The sequence below is a fragment of the Drosophila arizonae genome, chromosome 3, assembly GCF_054131065.1.
Source record: "Drosophila arizonae isolate 15081-1271.41 chromosome 3, UAZ_ARI_1.0, whole genome shotgun sequence".
NCBI lineage: Eukaryota > Metazoa > Arthropoda > Insecta > Diptera > Drosophilidae > Drosophila > Drosophila arizonae.
In genome coordinates, this window is record NC_142923.1 from 21592047 (window position 1) to 21613938 (window position 21892).

Here is a 21892-nt window from a genome sequence, read left to right on the forward strand (position 1 = left end):
TGACGCGTGTCCTAAAGGTTAATGCGCTGTCGATATAAAAACCAAAATCCCCGGCCAAAATGCAAATTGTTAACGTGACTAACGTAAAAGCCGCGTGCGATGCTGCTGACGAAAAAAAACAAAACAAAAATGGTTAAATCTTCTACAAATATAAACGTCATCTCTCCCACTTGCCAATGCCAAGAAAGTCAGGTGGATATAGAAGTTGTTGTCCTAGGATTAGACTCCCCCACACTTATTCTATTTTTCATATGAAGGCTAGACTACGTGCTTATCACGTTGTGTATATAAAGACTTAATATTTCACTAGGTATTATGTGCAAATATTTTCCTTAATTTCTAAAACCTCTTAGTTTTAATCTTACTTGAGATTTCTTTTGTATATGTAAAATTTAAATATCCTAAGGTAAAACTTTAAAGGATTATCTTTTAAGAATTCTTTAATATTTAAAAATTTGTATTTTTAAGGGCAATAAATAATTCAACTATAATAGCTTAGGTTGCATAACAAAGCTTTTGTTGTTGTTTCTTATTTGAAGTCTCTTTGTAAATAATTAATGAAACCAGCTCAACTGCTAACACAATAAATCAATAAACAATTAGATATGCTGCCATACAATACCAATTATTATTATTAAATGACCTTTAACATTTATGAATTTCCTTCTTCATTCCAGACGAGCTTCTGCCTGTTAGTTTCACATGCCGCTTGGGCAAAGAAATTGAATGCAAGTCAAGCGTTTGACGACACATGGAACACAGCTTCCGATTTGGAAAATGAGCTGGAAGTGAGTACCAAAATTCGCTAATTCCCCTCTAGCTCACACTTTCACCCACGCCCAAACTCACACCCACACAGTCAGACACCAATACACTAGCATATGTAAACGTTTGGCATTTCAATTAGCAAAGCTCAATACGCAAATCCTTATCCTACAATTGCAGCAACAGAAACGTTCAAAGGGCGCAGGATCGGGCTCCAGCTCCGGCTCTGGCTCTGGCTCTGGCCAATGGTCCGCCTGGTCGGAATGGTCAACATGTTCGCGCACCTGCGATGGCGGCATCATGCAGCAAATACGTCGCTGCAGCACAACCGGCAGCTGTCGCGGCGAGAGCGCTCGCTATCGCATCTGCAACATGCAGCCATGTCCCGAGCAGCAGGACTTCCGTGCTAACCAGTGTGCCGCCTACAATGACGTTCCCTACGACGGCACCCTATACAAGTGGACGCCTCACTACGATTATGTCGAGCCCTGTGCCCTCACATGCAGGTGAGCTGTGTTGCATACTAAAATAAAGTCGACAGCGATGCGCTTAGGGGCCAAAGTGGCCAAAGTGGCCAAAGTGGCCAAAATGGCCAAAATGGCCAAATGACCCAGGTCCTGGTACAGTGCTGTCCACTCATTATTCATCAAAGATTGCGTTGAGTGCGGCAGCAGCGGTTGCCCATATTCAGCTGCTGCTGGGTGACAACAACAAGGGGAAGGCCTTGTGTATTAGAAAGAAGAAGAAGAAGAAGAATTTGATTAAAACTGTTGAAGGTTTTGTTCCGAATAAAATGCTGCCTGCCTAAAAAAATAATAATTATTTTTTAATAAATAATTTTCACACAAGATTTTATAGATTTTTATCATATTATAATTTTGATATAGCAAGGAAATTTCAGAATTATATTTCTTGATAATAAAACTCTTTTTCTCTCATACTCTCAACAATCTTTAAGATTAGCCAAAATTCAGATTAACCAAATATAAGACCTCGCTCTTTGTCTCTGTCTCTTTCTTACTTTCTGTCTGTCACTCTCTGTCTCTCTCTCTTTCTTACTGTCTCTTCTCTATCTCTATCTCGCTCTCTCTCTATCTACCTCTTCCTCTCTTCCTGTCTGTGCCTCTCTCACATTATTCTTTTGAAACATTCCCAATATACAGGGTATCTGGCAATTCTAGTTTGTTCTCACATTTCCTCCTCACTTTTCTCTATCCTCTACTCTACTCTTTTTTTATAGCTTCATTTGTATTTGTGGCTTAAATTAGTGGCAGTCGTGGCGCTGTGTTTTTTTTCTGTGGCTTTTGCGGTAGCTGGTTTTGTGGTTAATCCATTTGGGTTAGATTTCATATTCCGCTTTGCAGCGACTCGCTTAGCCACGCCTCGCTTGGCCATTTACATATAGCATACATGTGCGGGCTATATAAATCATTTGCTAAGCGTCAAAATTCTGCAATTTAGTTGCAAATGGGTTTTGGCCAAGAGGATCTCGTTAGATAAAAGCTGAATACAGCTAATAAAATGGCTAAGGGAATCATAGAATAGCAAATAGGAAAGAAAGCTGAGCTAAGAAACCCATTTGAAAAAGTGTGCGAAGTATTTTCGTGAAACAGCAGAAGGAGAAAAGAAACTTAATTGGGTTTTGTCTTTAAATTTGGGGATTTGTAATAACACAGATAAATCTTGATCAGAGTTGAGTCAGCTTCCATGTGAGCAATCAAGCCATAAGCCAATCTCTAAGCAGGCCAATCATAATCATCGATCAAACTTTAATAGTCCTTTAACTAAATGCTTTCTCAATTCCAATCAGGGGACACCCGGCTCATCTCACGGAGGACATCTCACCGGAATCGGGCGCTGCTAATGCCGAGGAATCGGAGCATTACGATGAGCAGAGCGTCATTGTTCAGCTGTCGGCGCGGGTGCAGGATGGAACGCGCTGTCGCTCTGGGAGTTTAGATATGTGCATTCAGGGCAAATGTCAGGTGAGTCTTCATCTCCTACTTCGTCGTCTGCTGTTGCTTCTCCTTCTCCCCCTTCATCTTCTCCTGCATATAAATATGGTCTATCGATGTAATCATAATGTTTAGCCAACGATATGGAGGTGTGTGCGTGTGAGCCTTGTTAGCTTCCTTCCTTCCTGTGCGCTCCAAAACGAAAAGATGATAAATTACGTCGATGTTGTCAGCGCAGGTGGGCAGGTGGGCAGGTGAGCAGGTGGGCAGGTAGGCTGCCTGAGCGTGTGGGCGTGACCGTGGTCGTGGCTCGTGAGCATGACAAAAACAAAAGGCACTGCAGCTTACCGGCCCGGCCGATGTAATACGTACTTACGTATGCATATATATGCAGATTGCATAACGCAAGCGCCTTTGTATCATTATGAACGAGAACATAAATAAATCATAATGTGGGGCGGCGGCCTGGTTGGCCGATCTGACGGAGTTTGATATATAAGTGAAGGCGGCGGCAAGGGCTGCCACTTCAGCGTCAAAGGCCAACTATTGAAATGCCAATAAAGCGTGCTGCTGGCTGGTGGGCTCTCCGCCTGCCTGCCTCTACCCCCTGGCTACCACTTTACGAAACTCACTCGTTGACGCAGGAATGAAACCCGCGCGCTACAAAGTATGCTATGCAATGCTGACATGAGACATGGGAGAGGTGCTAGATAAGTTTGTCGATTTGTTGGGAAAGTAGGTTGAATATCGAGTGTGATTCACTCTATGTGATTCACTTTAATTTAAATGGAAATGAAATTGGAATATTATCTAGATTGTTTTAGCTCAGTGCGATACAAAAAAAAAAAAAAAAAAAAAATGAAATCGTAGTTTGAAATAAAATTGAGGTGATTAAATGTATTATAAATAATATAAAACAATAATCAAACAAAAATGTTTAATTTAAACTTATACAAAAAATAATATAACTGAAAATGAATTGGATAATAATAAATAAAGTAAAATGATCATAATATTATTTATATATATTTTTTTTATCATACAATAAAATACAACAGTGTATTTATATTATTATAAAATATGTTTTTGAATTTTTATTTTATTTATTAATTAGTTCACTTTTACTAATTTTAATTTTGTAGCTAGCTTCTATCTAATTTATTTTCCATTTGAATATTAATTTTTGTTTCTTAGCCAGCATATTAGCACAAATTACTTTTTTTTTTATCAACTATTCATGCTATTTTTTAAGCCAATCCAATTCTACTTAAATTTTTAATTGTTTTTAATATGCTTTTCAGTATATAAGTATATATAATTTTTTTTTTTTTATATAAATTTATAGCTTAGCATTTCCACATCTAGCTCTAGGTTTTGCCCATATTCTAATTGAATGCTCCACTTCTGTGGCAGCCCTCGTGTGTAAAATGTGCGTCCGCAGTTTGGCAGGCTTACAACTACAATAATGTCAAACGAAGTTGGCGACAGCAGCAAAAAACAACACTAACAAAAACAACAACAGCAACAATATGAAGAAAACGTGGGCACAGCTGCGAGGCCCCAAACCTCTCAGCCCCACCGTCCACAGCCCCTCTGTTCGGCTTACCCTGTGTTTCTCCTGTGCTTGCTCTAGCTACCCGTGGTTTGTTTGAGTTTCAGTTCAATTTGTTTCGAGTGCAGTTGTGTGTATGAGTGTTTATGTGTGTGTGTGTGTGTGTGTGGGTGTCGCGCCTTATCCGACTTTTCGCCTAGTTTGGAGCTCTTGCTGCCTTTGTAATGCCGCCAAATCGTCACCCCAATTTGTTGTAATAAACGCCAATATGTCATGTGGTTTACATTGTGTTTTATTTGTCTGCCACGAGTTGGGCGGCCAAGTAGATGTTGCAGCAGCAGCCGTAGCAGCTGCCAGCACACCAACACACATATGTATGTAAAGCTCCAAATATATATACTCATATATGTATATGTATATATACAGATATATATATTTGTATGTTTATATCTGTATCCGTTGCAAATAAATCAAATAGCAAGTTGCCAGTTTTGTGGGTTTTAATGCGGCCCGCGGGCTTATTTCTCACCAGCTCTGTTGGGCTTGTGGTTGAGACCTAAAATCAAAAAACCAGATACACACACACACACACACACACATACATACCTAAATATTCATATACAGATATACACATTGAAACACAGCAATAACCGCAATACATTTCTTCTCTGCTAGTAAAGAGGGATGGGGGGAGAGATAGAGAGAAAGCGAGATCTTGACATGGGTTAGAATCCAACACATTTGCCGTTAAGAGAACACTGGATTAATTTTCAAATGGCCATCTGTCATTTGGCTGTTGGGCAATTCTTCCAAATGCTAAATTACTGAAATACTAAAGGACAGTGTCAAAATACATTGTGAGATATTTGGGTTAATATTTTAGTCTAGGCTAACAGAAGAAACAAATAAATAAATTCTTATAAATTCTGAAATAGAATTTATTTGTTGAAATTTCTGGTTGAATTCAACGAATTCATGAAAGTTTAATACCTGAATAAAATTGGTTAAATCAACATTAATCAATTTCTATAAATAACTGTTATAGGGGAAATCGTATATTACTATATAAAACATTCCCGCCTAATCATTCCATATAATTTCAGTCATCTTAATACGCTCGTATTTAATATTGGAAAATGAATGGAAATTATTATAGACAGCTTAGTCATTCAAGAAAAATATTGCTAATTAAATATAATGCTATCATTTGTATTAAAAATACACTTAAATAGATTCAGGTATCTGCAAGACAAGAAATCGTAATAAGCTATGTGAAATTATATTATAGAAAGTGTCGAGTTCTGAATGACGGGTTGTAGTTAAATATTTATGACCTTTTTTTTTTTAAATATTTTGATTGACTTACTAAGTTTATAAAGTAGGGAAATTGTCGAATATAATACATTATAGAGGTTGTCATTTGATTTCTCAAATTTTAAATCTTACTGAAAATGGTTAGAAGTAAATATTACTTACAAATTTTTAAAAGAAATATTATAATTATAAATAGTTAAAGTAAAGAGAGATGAATATGTACATATATCCCTTAAATAGATAATATAATATCAAAATTACCTAGAGATTGGTATAGAAATATTCAATAATTAGGTCAAAAATATCCAATAATTATTTGCTTTAGAATACCCATATTATTATATTACAAATTTACATATTAATTATTACATTATTGTATTTATTTTATATTTATTATATATGTATTTAAGATTATATTTATTATATATTTGTTCAGTTGCATTAAGCACTCAATTATTGTTAACAATTATAACCATAATTATTACGAGAAATTTCTGAACGCTAGGCCTACAACTTTTAATTACTTATAATACTGATATAATAATATAAATCGTATATTAACATGCAATATATTTTTGCAACGTTACACTCTATCATATAATTATATATATATATGTACTTTCTCATTTGATTTCCAAACATAATTAGAGCTAATTTTAGAAAGCGTATGCCTTTCACAAAGCTGCTGGTAATTAAATATTATTTATGAATTTCTAACAGAAATGAGAATATCATGAATTTGTACAATTTAGTTGCACTTGCTGTATGAGCTTTAGTAACTTAATATAGCACAACAATATCTATACAAATTATTGCAATAAGCAGCTCAAATATATTCTAATAAATTTGCATTTAGTAAATTGTTTGTCTTCAGCTTTTATGCATATTTAATTACATTAAAGCAAATTCAAATTTTGAATATAAATATGAAAACATGAGTTTAACTTAAGGGAATATTTAATACTAAAAATAAATAAGTCTTTATGAAGGCGAAGAAACAAATTTAATAATTGAAATATTGTATACATATATAGTAATATTTGTTATTTAAAAACTATGCAATTTTAATAATTGAAATATTGTATACATACAATAATATTTGCTACCTAACAACTATTTCAATCAGTTAAAAGAATTTCATTTAATTCCACAAAACAAATAGGAAATATATGTATGCTATCAAATAATTTTGTTTATATATTCCTTATACACATTTCTCTACTCATACCAATTAGCATACGCTAACTGAGCACGTCGACGGCTTCCGCTTGTCATTCGACTTGGGTTAATCTAAAGCAATTCCTCAAATCATATTCCTTTGGCAGTGAGCGAAATCAGCGAGCTCAATGTGCAGCCTGACAACTGTGTAGCAAGTGCCATGAGGCACCAGCTGCATATCAATCACAAATACATTGTAGCAGTATACAGTTATACATACTCCACACAGGCACACATATCTTGGCAAATACATCATAAGTAGATACAAGTGTATGTTCGTGTGGGTGTGTGGGCCTGCGCCTGTGCTTATGCAACGAATTCTCATTGATTTCCATATTTTATTTATTACTGTTGCTACAGTGTGAGTGAGTGTGTGTTTTACTTTGTATGTGTGTGTTCTTGTTTGCCAATAGGTTACGATATGATACCGCTAACAGTTGATTTACACTTATTTACGTAGCATTTTTTATTTGTTCGTCTATCGTTTGCATACACTAGCACAGGGTAGTTGGATTTTTGGTAATGTCTGCGTACCGTCTTGAAGAAAATAAATTTTGTGTTAATAAAATAAAAACTGAGGCAGAAGATAGATTATCTGTATGTCCGTAAGTCAAAGATTCAATCAAGTTATTTGAGTTATTTGTTAATTAGAAATACAATAAATATTTTTAAAATGTATAGACTTATAAAGAGCAATGTCTACCATAATAAAACGCGTATAGCTGACTTATATATTAGAAACGTTAGGGATCATTAAAACACGCTTTAAAATTGAGAGTTTGGAATTTAATAATATGAGAAATAAATTTAATTCATTTTATATATGTTTACATATTATTTATTTACTTTAAAAACATTTTTAATATAGATTGTTGTAGGTATTCTCAAGAATATGAGACATAAATTTCATTATATATGTATGTTTATATACAATTAATTTTTTTTTTTTTTTTTTTTTTTTTTTAATTTTTTAAGATATATTTTTGTAAATATTTTTCATAAATATCATTGTAAAATTCTTTTAAAATAGGAGTTAAAAATTCAATTATATGACAAACATAATATAATTTTCATATATATAAATAAAATATTTAAATTTAAAAATAAATAAATTTATATATTATATGTAAATAAATCTATATGTAAGTGCATTTAGGCTTCGCTAATAATTCCACCACATTTTCGACTGCTCTTTTAATACATATACACAAATATACATATCTACAGATACCTTATTTGGCTTTGTGCTTCTCTTTTCAGCGCGTTGGCTGCGATTTGAAAATAGGCTCAACGAAGAAAATTGACGGCTGCGGCGTTTGCGGAGGCGATGGCAACTCCTGTTCGCAACCGCTCTATTATTGGGAGATGTCGGCGATGTCGCAATGTTCCGTCACCTGCGGCGGCGGTAAGTCCTTAGTCCTTAGTGCGCTCAATCCGCAATCCTCAATCCACAGGCCTCATCGTCCTTATGTCTTTGGGTCCTTATGCATCTACTTATGTAGTTGTGCGACTGGTTCGGGAGCTGCTGCCAGTCGGCTAGTCTCTAGTGTAAATAAACAAGTGGAATATGTCAAGAACATTGCCGCAGGCATTGGCGTGCCTCGCCGCCGTTTGTAATCTTTTCCCTTACGCGAAAAATGCTGTCAAATTTTTTACGTGCCTCCAATGCCCCCACACTTATATATATGTGTGTGTGTGTCTTGCAAGCAGCTATTTGTCGTGCTCATTTATTTTCATTGAATTGGAATTTGTTTCGATTGAATGTTTGCATGGCAATCGAGTGGCAGTTGCGCGCTGTCTTCGTGCCCCTTGTCGAAGCAACAGAAAAAAGAAGAAGAAGAAGGAAAAAAAACGGTTCAGCAAATTTCCGAGCTAAATACTTAAAGTTTTTGCTCTCATTTTATTAAAATTTTTTTTTTTTTTTTTGCTGCTGGCATTATGTTTTTGCTCTACTATCATACTTACAACTATATATATGTATATATCAAATATATAGAGGCATGATTAATAGTGCTGTCGAAATAATATATTTGCAACTAAAGTTTGTCGATTAGCCTGCGATCCAACTTTGTTGCTAGCCAAAGCCTAAGGTTAACTTCTGTTTTCTGCCCTCTGTGTGGGTTCATAAATTGCTTTGCATGCATGCAGCAGCAGCAGCAGCAGCAGCAATGGCAGCAGCAGTAGCACTAGCAACAGCAGCTGAAAGCTTAAGCCAGAAGTTTTCCGATTCAATTCACAAAACTTCACAAGTGTGCGTGCATGTAACGTGATGAGAGACATGAGGTAATATAAGTTTGGTGTCCTCTTACCAAATGGCATAGTTACCTGTCTTTGAATGAAAGTTCACTGGGTTGAAGTAGCCCAACAACAATAGCAACAACAACAACAATAAATTGCTATGGCAACAAGCTTTTAATTAGTATATATATAAATGGTATTATTATCTAAATTATTATCTAAATTGCATTAATATTCAGCCAAAACTCTAACTAGAGCTTTCATTAGCTCAAGATGTTTTAAATTGTATGTGCAATAATTTTAATTAAGTTTTGCGACAGAATAATATTAAGAGAATCGAGGTATTTAGCTGCACGTATTTCATTAATCAAATATATCTCTTGATGTAGAAAAGCATTCTTGTCTTCAATATATTCATTTTATATGTAGATTAATTATTCTGAATCAATTTTATGTGAAACTTAGCTTAGCATAATGCTGGTTTGGCTTATATATTTTATTAATGGAACTTTCTAGATATAAACAGTATTATTTTTTATTTTTTAGCGGAATATGCTAGGATGTAGGGAGAATAATTTTACATCTATTGAAAATGGAACTCAGAGTAAATTTATTTATCATTTTGTGCGAAAGTGAGAGCGAGCACAGGCACACCGACACCCAATTGCATATTATTATTAGAGGGCTGTATGAATTCACTCACAGTATACGACGCGTAGAGTCCATTCAATACGAAGCCGATTGGGTGAGAGCGAAGACATACCGAGGGAGTTTGAATTGGAGTGCTCTGTAGGTTTTATATATTGGTGCCTTCAGTCACATGAGCGAGAATAAATTACTTTGTATTTACTCGGCTCATTCGGTTGCAGCCCGAGCAGTGAAAATAAGTCACGACAAACTCAGTGTGCTGCGAGCACTCAGACCTGATCACATTTTGATATGCTGTGATCTATTATCTCGTTACTCTTGCTAGCTCACTATGCTCTCTGCCTCTTTGTGCAGTATCGTAGAAAAATTGAAATCTGTTCGCTCGCTTACATTTCTTCCCTTCGGGGTGAAGAGTATAAAGAACTTTTGAAAGGGTTTGTCATGCGCTTGCAAAATATTTGAATTTTTATGATTATTTAATGGAAAATGAAATAAAATTGCGTATGCGTATGTGTACGTGATTTGGATAAATAAAATAGCTAGATTAATATTATAAATTAAAAAAAAAAATTGCAAAGTAATTAGTTTATAATAAGTAATTATAAAATTATAAAATGAAGCTAAGCCATAAATCTGTTAAATTGATGCTAAGCAAAAATGCCGAAAAAAATAAGAAAATAATTTAAAAATATGTTAGAGAACTTTTAAAAATTATAATAGAAATTTAATAATAATAGTATTATAATATAGCACAATAATATAATAGTATAATAACATAATACTATAGTAACAATATAATTATATTATATAAGAATTTCTACCCATGCATACGACGGAAAATAGAAACAAATTGTCACCTAAACGAAATATGAATCGTAATTAATCTTAAAAGAGAAATCGATTGAAAGCAAATTTCAAATGCACACACACATACAGACACACACACACACACAACAATTTTTGGAGACACGCAAAAGCTGATGATAGTGGCGTTAAACCAAAACAAATATTTCCTGTCAATGTTCTGGGTTAGAGCACAAACTTTGAGCTACACTTTTATTTTTTTTTTTATATTTACCAATTTTTTTTTCTCGGTGTGGTCTCATGAATTTTTAATCAACTATGCGCTAGCGTTTTCGGCCATTAGGCCGTCAAAAATTCGGAATGAAAATAATCGGTTTGCCGCTTGATAAATGTCAGAATACGTATTTTTTTCTCCCCATCGAGAGGGGGACGAAAGTCCCCAACAACAACAACAGCAATTGGGACTTGTTAATTTCCGACAATAGTAGAACGCACCCAACGCCAGTTTACTTAGTCATTATCCTGGCCGTCTCTTGCAAATGGCAAAATCAATTTGTTTTTCAATTTTAATTGCAATATCGTTTAGCTACCTTACAAGTAGGCGTTACCCTGCCCCGCTCCGCACCGGTTCGTCCCGCCCCCATGTGGCCCTATGGAGCATTGCGCGGCGCCTTAATTACATTTCAGCGTCTGTCCGCCTCACATGTCAGTTAAATGTCAAGTGCAGTCGTTGCTTGTCGCTTGGCCAGCGTCTATCCACAGGGGGCACCCAAATAAACGCACTGACATTACATACGAAAGTTGTCTCCCCCCTCCCCCTCCCCCTCCCCCACACTCCTGCAACTAACTACTACGAATAAAAACTACTTTCGACAATCCGGCCAGCTGTCCGGGTCCGTTTGTCGTATGTTGTTGTTGCTGCTGCGACTTGTCATTTGTTTTACTCACTTATCGACGTCAGCGACAAACATAATTGTATACATTACAGGTAATCAATTATGCCGAATTATACATATTTGGAGCTCACTGCACCGCCTCGTAGTTTGTGCTTTGCTTCAAATTGATATTCAACTTGTTTCATATTCTTTTTCTCTCGATGACCAAATTAAGTGCACTAAATTATCACATACATATATATACATATACATATATATGTATCTACATTTATATGTTTGCCTGTATGCGTGCGTGTGCAATCACAAAGGTTAAGCAGGTGGCAAGTGAAGGTGAGCTGAAAGCCCTCGTCTGAAATTCCTCTGCACTCGTTGTAATTGGGGTTCAAGCAGTCGGGCTACCAAAAGGCATTTGGTGTAAGCGGCTTAAAGCTGTGAACAAGATTTCAAGAGTTACTAAAGCGATGAGCAGCAATTGAAAATGTTTAAAAATTTGAAGCTGAGTTTAAATAAATAAATTTAAATATTTTATATGTAGATAAGCAGCACTTGAAAATGTTTGAAATTAAATACTGAGCTTAAATAAATATTTTTAAATATTTTGTATTTTATATTTTTAAATATTATAATCTGGCTAAATTATAGTTGCAATTATAGTAAAAATATTATTAAAACTTAAATTATAGTAAAAGTAATTAATTATACAAAAGATTTGAATCCAAAAAATTAGTAAATAGTTGAATACTTTCCTTTAGCTTTTATAATTTCTTTTGTTTCTCATTTATAATACAAATATATTGGAATTTATTAAATTTTGGCATTTCCTCTTTAATTGGCGACTAACATATATTATATTAAAAGAAAACTATATGTATATAAACATATATAATATAACATACACATTTACCATCTATTAGATAAAGCTTCCAGAATTGTTTTAAAGGACAAATTTGCATTCCAATTTGATTCAGCTTGATTTGCAAAGAATGATAATTGTATATTCTTTATAGCAGTTTTATTTCTTTAACGTCATATAAAAAAGGTCTGGAAAAAATAATGTTTTAGCATGCGACGTCAATACAATATTATATACCTGATTATTAAATGATTTGTTGCTTTGTGAAATTAATTATTGAGATTAAACTTTTGCTAAACAAATCAGATACAATTTAAATCTTTGCCAGTAGATAGCTTGATAATATATTTTATTAAAATCTGGGATGAGTTTATATACATTCATTCTTTAACTAAAAAGATAATTTACATATATCTACATATGCATAATACACATCTTTGACTACATTAAATTTTGATTGTATTAAACGAGATTCCTCAGCTGCAACATAATACTAAAACTATGGAATTTAATTTTCTGTAGAGTACCTCAAGACTTATTAAATAAATTATAGTGAAGTGTGCAATTTTGTTTGTGCATTGAGCTCATAAAAAATATCAGTTGTCTCATGTTGCAGTCACTTGAAAAACGAGAAATCTGCAGTAACATTAACATTTCCGCTGCTCTATAAATTATGATCAATATTAATGACAGGATGGAGCCCCTTTTGTTGCTCGTAACTTAATATGGGCAACATGCTGGGTGCAGTGAGCTTTATAAATCCACTCGTCGTACCCCATGATGCTGGCCATGCCCCAAGCTACATGCTGAGCCAAAAGCTATGCAACACATGCCACACACAGTCGCACTTCTTGCACCCTCCCATGCCTCCCTTGGCTCAGTCTCTTGCTCTTCTTTTCTATTGCTCTTTATCATTGCCGTGAACATGAAGTCGACTTTTTGCGTTACAACTATTGACATAAATGCCAAGAGAGGATATTACCAATTGCCTTAAGCCAATTGTGTCATGAATACGCAGCAGCAGCAGCAGCAGCAGCAGCAGCAGCAGCAGCAACAGCGACAGCGACAGCAGCAGCGGCGCCAGCTGACGTCTATGACGATGTTTGAGGGGCGAAATGCTACGCGAGGAGGGAGCAGTAGTCACCGTCTCTGCGTAAGGCTAGGGGATAAGGATGATGACGATGACGTTGCCTGAACGCACACAATGAAGCTTATAAACGAAATTCAATAGCTGAAAATCGCCGTCCCATCTGTGCTCTTTGGGATTGGGTAGAGAACTATGCACTATCAAATTCGAGACCAGCTTCCCACTATTTTTCAAACTGACAGATCGTTATGGCATTATGCATTGTTCGACTATTTTTGCTGAAGCACCGCCAACCCCAAAAATGCTCTAGCCACTTTGGCATCTCACGCTCTCCATCTCGCTCTCTCTCTCTTTCTCTCTCTCTCTCTCTCTATTTGTATCTGCCTGCTGCAGCCTCTTTGGCTTGCTCTGTGTTTGCTCTGCCAATTTCCGGTCGTACAGCAAGAAGAAAATAGAATTTGAAAACGCCCAGCCCATTTGCTGCAGCCATTTGGCTTAGCTGAAAATTCACATCTGTTTGTTAACGTTAACCCATTGAAGTCAATGCGTTCAATGAAAAGCCTTTAGAAAATATTGAACATATTTTAAGAAATTTAAAATTTTGATAAACGCCCAATAATTAATATAAAATACTAAAAACTAAATCGAAATCATACAAAATGAATATAAATTAAAATGAATTAATATATATTAATAAAAATAAAATTTTCAATAATAATAAAAATAAAATAATTAGAATTAATTAATATATTTAAACTAAAATTATATGGAAAATAAGTTTTGAAATAACACAATCCTTTTCTCTTATATGAGATATATTTTTTAAAAATATATTCTTGAATAAATTATTTAAAATCATTTTTTTTTTAAATGCAGACCAGAAGTTTTTCATGTTCTTGTTTAATATTTATTTTATTCTAATCGAATAAAGTTATATAATTTTGGAATTAGATAAACCTATTTATCGGTATTGCATATGTTTTATATTAGAGCAGTGTTTATTTTACACTTTTGGCATTAATAAAGAACGTATAAAAGCTATAATATGATAATTATTCATCATTTATTGTAGCTACATAATACAAATGATAAATAATATTTTGCACATAGTAATTTTAACGTATTAAATATTTAAAACATTTAAGCATTATAAAAACTCAATAGTAACATTTAAGTTCCAAGTCATGTGTCTTGTCTCAAAATCTTTGTAAGTCTTCCCCGGAGCATTTCATGGTTTGGGTTAAGCTTTTCTGTTTGGTCTGCTCGTTGCGTGGCCGTGACTGTCTTAAGTGCCTAAGTGACATTAAAGTTGCAGTGCAGAGAGAAAGCAACCCAAGCGGCCCACTGAAAGCCATTTCAGGCTATTATTGATTTTAAAATGCAGCAAATGCACGTCGCCTGCCAGTTCCAATTTTTAGCCTTTACCCATAATACTAACGCCATTCAGCATTTCTTCATTTATTTTCTTCATTTTTTTTTCTCTCTCTCTCTCCCTATCTCTTTCTAACTATTTCTGTTTCGTTTGTGCCGTAGGTTACAAAATGTCTCGTCCTGTGTGCAAGAATCGCCTAACTGGCGCTGATGTCGATACGATGCTCTGCAATGCCGCTAATCGCCCGGAGAATTCGGTGGTGCCATGTAATACACATAGCTGTCCGCCGCGGTAAGTACAGCTTTGACAGTTGCCCCCAAACTCCCCAAACAGACAGGCAGGCAGGCCACCTGCCTACTCCCTCTCCCCCCACACACACCTTTGTTTCTCGCCATCTTCATCTCCATCTCTCAGTCTGTCCCTCCGTCCACCTGGCTAGCTATCAATTTAAATGGCGTTTGGTTATCGTGCGCACGTTTTGATTGCCTACTCGGCTCGGGCTCTATTATCGCCCAGCACAGCGAGGACTCTGACTTGTCTTGTCCTTGTTTGGCGCCTTCTCTGTCTGCCCAGCCTGTGTATACATACATCTATATGTATATGTACATAACACCACAGACGACCCCCACACTGTATTTATCGTTCTGTGACATTTTCCAAAAACCGAACTGAAAGTTTACGCCAATTTTCCGAGTATCTCGCGCGAAGCGCCTCAAATTCTAATCTCCGTTCTGTGCGGTTGCCTATTGTTGTTTCTGCTTTTCGCTTTCAGAATACCCTGTAAGTCTGAGATGTATTAGGCAGATGTTTTCGGAATACCTAGGAGAGAAGTTCATATATTCAGAGAATAGAAGATGAATATATACTTTTTAAATGAAATATATATTTTTGTGTGTCCGAATATATTTGTTGTTTCATAATTTTAGACAATTTCGTCATTTCTTATATGATAATTTAAATTAAAATAGGAAAACAAAAATTAAAAAATCCCATTAACATGATTATCTAGTATATATAATGTGGCTTAAAACGAAGAAAATCTATTATATTCCACTTATTCACTTATCTATCTATGTGAACTCGGGCTATATAAAGTCTAGAGTAATGAAATTTAGTGTACAATTTCTATATAGTAAATTAAATTCCATATCATTTTATGAACATTTACATATATCATCTAAGGTTTTTATATTCCCAACTAAGTGTAAATATCTAGGGCAACTTACAGTCAATACTGGTCTGCCTTCCCATTTTTGCTCTTTGCTGTTGCTTTCTGGCGTTCGGTCTGTTTATTGCTGTTCGCGGCTTTGGGCCGCCGTCGGTTTGGGACATCAATTATTGCCTGTGATTTTGGCTGTCTTGAGGTTTCTTGGCAACGCTTACTGCAGCATTGGGGACTTGGCTAATAGCTGGTTGGGGCAAAGCACTGGGCTGGAGTATCATTGTGTTTGCCAAAGACTTATGATAGTTGTTAGTTTGGTAGTGCAATTGAGTTGTATCGTCTAAGCGAAATGGGGGGAGAAAGGATATTTAAGCTGGAATTGACGATAAAGTCTAGACACATGAGTTTTTTGCTGTAACTGAGCGAGTGAATAGTTTGTAAATTACGATTAAGGCGGAGCGGAGTAGTAGGAGCAGGGTGCTTAAACAGAGGGTGTAACTATTGTAAGTGAAAGGAGTTTGTAGCTATATATAAGGTAAGGATTGTTTTATTCCTTAGAACTGCATTAGATTAATATATAAATTGGATAGTCTGATCAATGAGATAAGTTTAAATGACATGCATGTGCAATAAAACTAAAACTCCGTTCATGGCAATATAAGCAATCCAATTTTGTATACCTTTAATAGGGGAGGATTACTTGATCTAAGAGAGATTTCCTTTGCTGATATAAATGATATAGCTACATGCATATGTCTATCTGCATGAACTGAATTTTCAGTCTCGTATCCTTTACTGAACTGAACTATGGAGTAAGCTAAGAGTCTGAAGTTATTTTGGTCTTTTTCCCAATTGAGCTATGCATTCCATTAATGGACGGACTGCTTTTATACCCTGACAGCTCAATTCTTATTTTGACCCTCGCTTTCTGGTCCCAATACATGCACAAAGTGATTCACTCAACTATATAATCTGTCTGCATAAAACGCCATGCTCTTTAGTGTCCGACACCATTTTAAAAGGGGAGCGTGGACGCCTCCTTTTGCCCTTTTTGTTTATTTTTTCTATTTTTTCTGTTTTTTGTTTGCTCTTTTTTTTTTTTTGAGTTCCAACCGCAGGGGCGGTCAACTTGTTTTTGAAACAATTTAGTTGAACTAATTCAGCAAAACGCCCGCGCAAGTGGCCTCTATGTTATAGTTGGGTCTATAGTCTAACCACTTGTCCGCCTCTTCCGCAGTTGGATAACCGACGATTGGAGCACTTGCAGCCGGCTCTGTGGGCACGGCTACCGTGAACGGATGGTTGTCTGTGCCGAGGAGACCAACGGCATCAAAACGAGGGTAAGTGCAATGCTAGTGGCCAAAATAGTTGAACGAAAGTGGCTATTACCCAAGTGCCGCCCACTTTTAAACGCTGCTAATTTTGCATACAAAGTAGCAGCTGAACACACACACCAACACACACTGACATATTATTACCATGTATTCTCACACTCTTTATATATATTTTTCCTCTTTCTCTTCTTCTTCTTTTTTTATTTTTTGTCTGCTCTTCACATTTTGTGGATGGGTTTCATGCTTGGACCTTTTGGTAACAGGTTGCTGATATTATGTGCCGCACTCCAAAGCCGCCAACACAGGAGACCTGCATTATCGAGGAGTGCCCACACTGGGAGGTTGAGGATTGGACTGGCGTAAGTACACTACTACAACACCAACAGCAACAACAACAACAACAGCAACAGCAACAGCAACAAGAACATTAAGTACAACAGCAACAACTCGTGTAATAATCATGCACTTTTTGCCAGCCATGCAGACATGACGAAGACGAAGACGAAGACGCAGACATGGCTTAAAAAGCGAGACAGCGACAGGGGAAGGGGAAGCGGGCGACAGAGCCGTAGACGTTGATGAGAGGCCAAGTCTGGCCGTAGTGTATACTTAGCTAAATGTGTAGACGGCTACTTGTTAGGCATACCCTGACGAAGAGTTGATTCAGTAAGAGAAGATACTATGAATAAGACAACAAATTTAGAAAAGAAAAGTGGGAGATATGTATCAAATTGTTGAGGTTTCGAATTGGACTTAGTTCAGGAATTATATTTATACTCTCAGTTATTGATTTTTAAAGCAAATTTTAGGAAGAGTAAAAATAGTTTTCAAAGAGATCAGAGATCGGATTTGAGTAAGCTGAGATTTTCCTTTGTTCCTTTTTTCATAATATTAAACAAGATATTATCATACATGAGTAGTTATTTTGCTTTATAAGTAATAAGTAGCAGGGTCTATTTTTTTTTTTTTATTTTAAGATTGAGTAGATACAGCTTTTCAGTTATTTCGAATTTTCTTTTCATTCCTTCATAATTGTATAGGAATTTGTATTCTATTACAATGATTTAGTAAAATTTTATATTATAGTGTTTAATATGTTGACAACTGGTACTTTACATAATATATATATTTATATCGGATACAACAGTTATTTTAAGCGAAATTGAGTATTTCATTAGTTCTTTTAGATGTTTTCGAAAAAATCTTTTAAATATACATTTTAGTTATATATGTATAGAGTATCTAAGTGTCGGCGTGTTGGTTTCAGTCGGATCAGTTTCTTTTTCTCGAGTTATTTTTTTGCAATTTACTTTGCTTGCTGGCTCGTAATAAGCCGCTAGACTTGAGACTGAAGCCTCTTCCCGGTTATAGCCATACAACTTAATCAAGTTGGAGGTTCGTTGTTGCTGTTGCTGTTGCTGCTTAAGTTTGTCTGGCCGCAAGTAACGCGCCCCTCCCCGCTCGCTTAGACCCACCATGCCCCGGCCCCTGCTGGCCTTATCGAGTTCGCTGCTGTTCATTTAAAGTGCAAGTTTATTAATGTGCGACGTCGATTTCTATATGTGTTAGAGGTCGGCACTGGCGCTGGCGTTGGCGCTGCTCAGAGTCTTGCCGGGGGTGTCAAGTTTATGTGTTGCTTAATTGAATTGTCTTGAGCTGAGTTTGGCTGAGTATTTATTTGGCTTTCACTGAAAGTGTTGTTACCCCACCGCAAGGGCATATGGAATAGTGCTGTTTGCCTGGCTGGTTTCATGTGCGCTCGCCTGCATCCTCCCTCTGCAATTGACGCACAACAAAGTCAGTTATATAGCTTTTAATACAAAGTGGATTACAATGTTTGAAAGTAATGAGCTCCAACTTCAGCCTATTAAGAACTTAATGAACTAAAAAACAAGAGAGGGAAAAATTTAACTTTGCCAAAAAAAAAAAAAAAAAATGAAAAAAAGAAAAAACAAACAAAACAAACACACATTTTAACGGCTTGCATGTTAATGGCAAAGGCAGAAGGGATTCTTCAGATGAAATTAAATGTGAGCGAGGCGAGCTCAAATAACCGAATGCTAAATGTACTAACAAAGCAGCACTAGGTGGCATCTCAATTAAAGAACAAAATTTGGATTTTATCTGAAAATGTTTTTTTTTTGTTTAAGTAATATTTTTATTAATTTAGTAAGAATACTTATAACTTTTATGAGTAAAGGGTTAGGTTGATGATGATTTTTTTTTAAATATATTAAAAACTAAAACATTACTTCCTAAAAACATTCCTTCAAATATGAAGTGTTACGATAACTTTGTTTATAATTATTAAAAAATTTCAAGTTGAAGGCAGATTTTCAATATATACATATATATATATATATATATATATATATATATATATATATATATATATATATATATATATATATATATATTTTTTTTTTTTTTTTTTTTTTTGTATATTTCTTTTAATTTTTTTAGGATTTTTTTAAAAATATTTTTTTTTATTAATTTAAAAAAAATTTTTTTTTAAATTTATTTATTTTATTTATTTTTATATATTATTTTAAAATGCAGTGAAAAACATATACCAATCCATTCAGTATCAATAAGATAATGTGGTCGGAGGTCACAAGTCATATTTGTTAGCCAACTTGCAGTATATTTCGCAAGAGTAGAAAAACTGAACTCAGCTCAACTCAGCTCGACCTCGAGAGTCAATAAAAAAACACATTTAATGCTTTTTGCACATTAATAAAATAAGTATGGCCAAGCACATGCACATATGTACACATGCGTATACCTATATACATATATATATATATATATATGTATGTGTGGCACAAAAATTAAGCGCCATTAAAATGAGCTGAAAAGTGGCTAAAAGTTGCGGAAAGCCAAAGGCGAGAAGCGAGGAGTTGAGCAGAGCCGGAGCCGTAATACGCATGAAATGCATAAAAGCAATGGCTGGGAATGGGAAAGTGAATAAGAATGAGAATGGGCTGGGGATTGAGCTTGGGGCGCAGATAAACAATGGGGTAAGCCACTTGAAAAGGACGTTACGCATACGCCGCGTGGCAGCGCCAACTGACAAAACGCAAACAAAATGAGAAATTTGCATTTGTATGCGTGGGCGCGTGCACGTGCCGCACCGTTGGTGGGATAGGGCATATGAAGGGTGTCTGACCATGCCCGCACCACCCCCCTATCCATTTAGCAGTCCACTTTTACTTTCACTTCTCTCACTTTTCACGACAGCACTTCGTCAACACGCGCTGAAGCATCGTCATCTTTTGCGCAAACAAATGAATTTTTATTGCGCCCTCCGTAAAACATATTGCAATAATTTATAATGCTTATGGATCCCTAACAACTCTCTCCCTCTCTCTCTCTCTCTCTCTATCTCCCTCTCGCTCTTAGTGCTCCGTTTCATGTGGCCAGGGCATTCAGATGCGCGGTGTCGAGTGCAAATCGACGGATGGCAGTCTGAGTGCCAAATGCGATCCCCTAACGAAGCCCGGCAGCATGCAGCAGTGTTCGACTGGCATCCATTGCGATGGTGGCCCAAATAAGGGCGGTGGCACCATTATTGTCGGCAGCAGTCGTTCCCTGAATGAGGTGAGCCCGTGGCATTTGCCGCCACTTGTGTGGCTTAAGCCGAAAAGCTAACGTTAATCGGTCTTTACAGCGCGCTGAACGGCATATGGATAGCTCGGATCTGGATGAGGACGACGACGATGAGGATGAAGAAGTTGAAGATATGGATGATGATATGGAATCAGGCCAAGACACTGACGACGGCGAAGGCATGTCCTATGCCGATCAACCGATGCGCTATGCGCATCACACACAAAGTCGACTGCATCACGAGACGCCCGAGGAGCCACGCACCATGCGCCTCATGAGTGGCAGCTCCAGCAAGAATCACAATAATGCGCGAGGTGGTGCAAGCGGTGGAACGGATGTGCCCTCCCTGGATCCAAGGTGAGTGCGAAATGTGGGTTGATATGGAAATATTTTCTTGAATTTAAGGCAAATATTTGGCTCAAATTGTTGGTAAACACGACAAAGTAAGAGACGGAGAGGGTGAAAGTTTGGTTGGATGAGAATTGCACTTGAAAATATGAGAATCTTAGAGGAAGGCGTCTTATAAGCTTAGATTATTTTTTGTTTAAATAAGATATCCAGATATAGTGGGAATTTCGTTACTTTTGCAGTTAAAATAGCACTTAAGGCTATTAAATAAATTTAATTAACAAGCATTTTATCATTTCACATTAAAATCATTCTATTAGACCAACTTAGACAACAAAGTATAAAAAAAGTATAGACGTTTAAACGTTTATATAAACTATAAAGAAATGTATGCATACACATGCAGTGGAAATATCAGTTACCTACATGAGAATCGCATAGAAAGGCTCGTTTTTGTTTTCGATAAGTCGAAAAACAAATCAATATAAATATGATTACATTTATTGCTAATTTATAATGAAGGCAATTTGAAATTTAAACAGACAAATTATGTATAGCAACTCATCAAAATAAATCCAGAAAAAAATACTTAATACTAGATCGATTAATACCCTAAAAGTATTAATTATTTAATGAAAATAAAAGAAACGATTCTAGACCAATTAATAACCAGAAAATGCCGTTGGGTTAATTGTTTTGTTAAAATAAACTTTTGATTTGATATAAACTTCTAAGTT

General features: G+C 35.8%; 1 protein-coding gene across 8 annotated transcripts in view; it reads left to right on the forward strand.

The window, feature by feature from the left end:
* Window positions 1-21892, forward strand: part of nolo (ADAMTS-like no long nerve cord) — a 94341-nt gene that overhangs the window by 41031 nt on the left and 31418 nt on the right. For all 8 annotated transcript variants that reach the window (XM_089464131.1, XM_018002589.2, XM_089464130.1 and 5 more), the window contains 9 exons: window positions 678-788; window positions 946-1271; window positions 2576-2750; window positions 8065-8209; window positions 14864-14993; window positions 17102-17204; window positions 17462-17557; window positions 20601-20798; window positions 20869-21164. In XM_089464131.1, coding sequence (XP_089320257.1) covers window positions 678-788; window positions 946-1271; window positions 2576-2750; window positions 8065-8209; window positions 14864-14993; window positions 17102-17204; window positions 17462-17557; window positions 20601-20798; window positions 20869-21164 — 1580 coding nt within the window. The remainder of the gene's footprint in view (window positions 1-677; window positions 789-945; window positions 1272-2575; window positions 2751-8064; window positions 8210-14863; window positions 14994-17101; window positions 17205-17461; window positions 17558-20600; window positions 20799-20868; window positions 21165-21892) is intronic.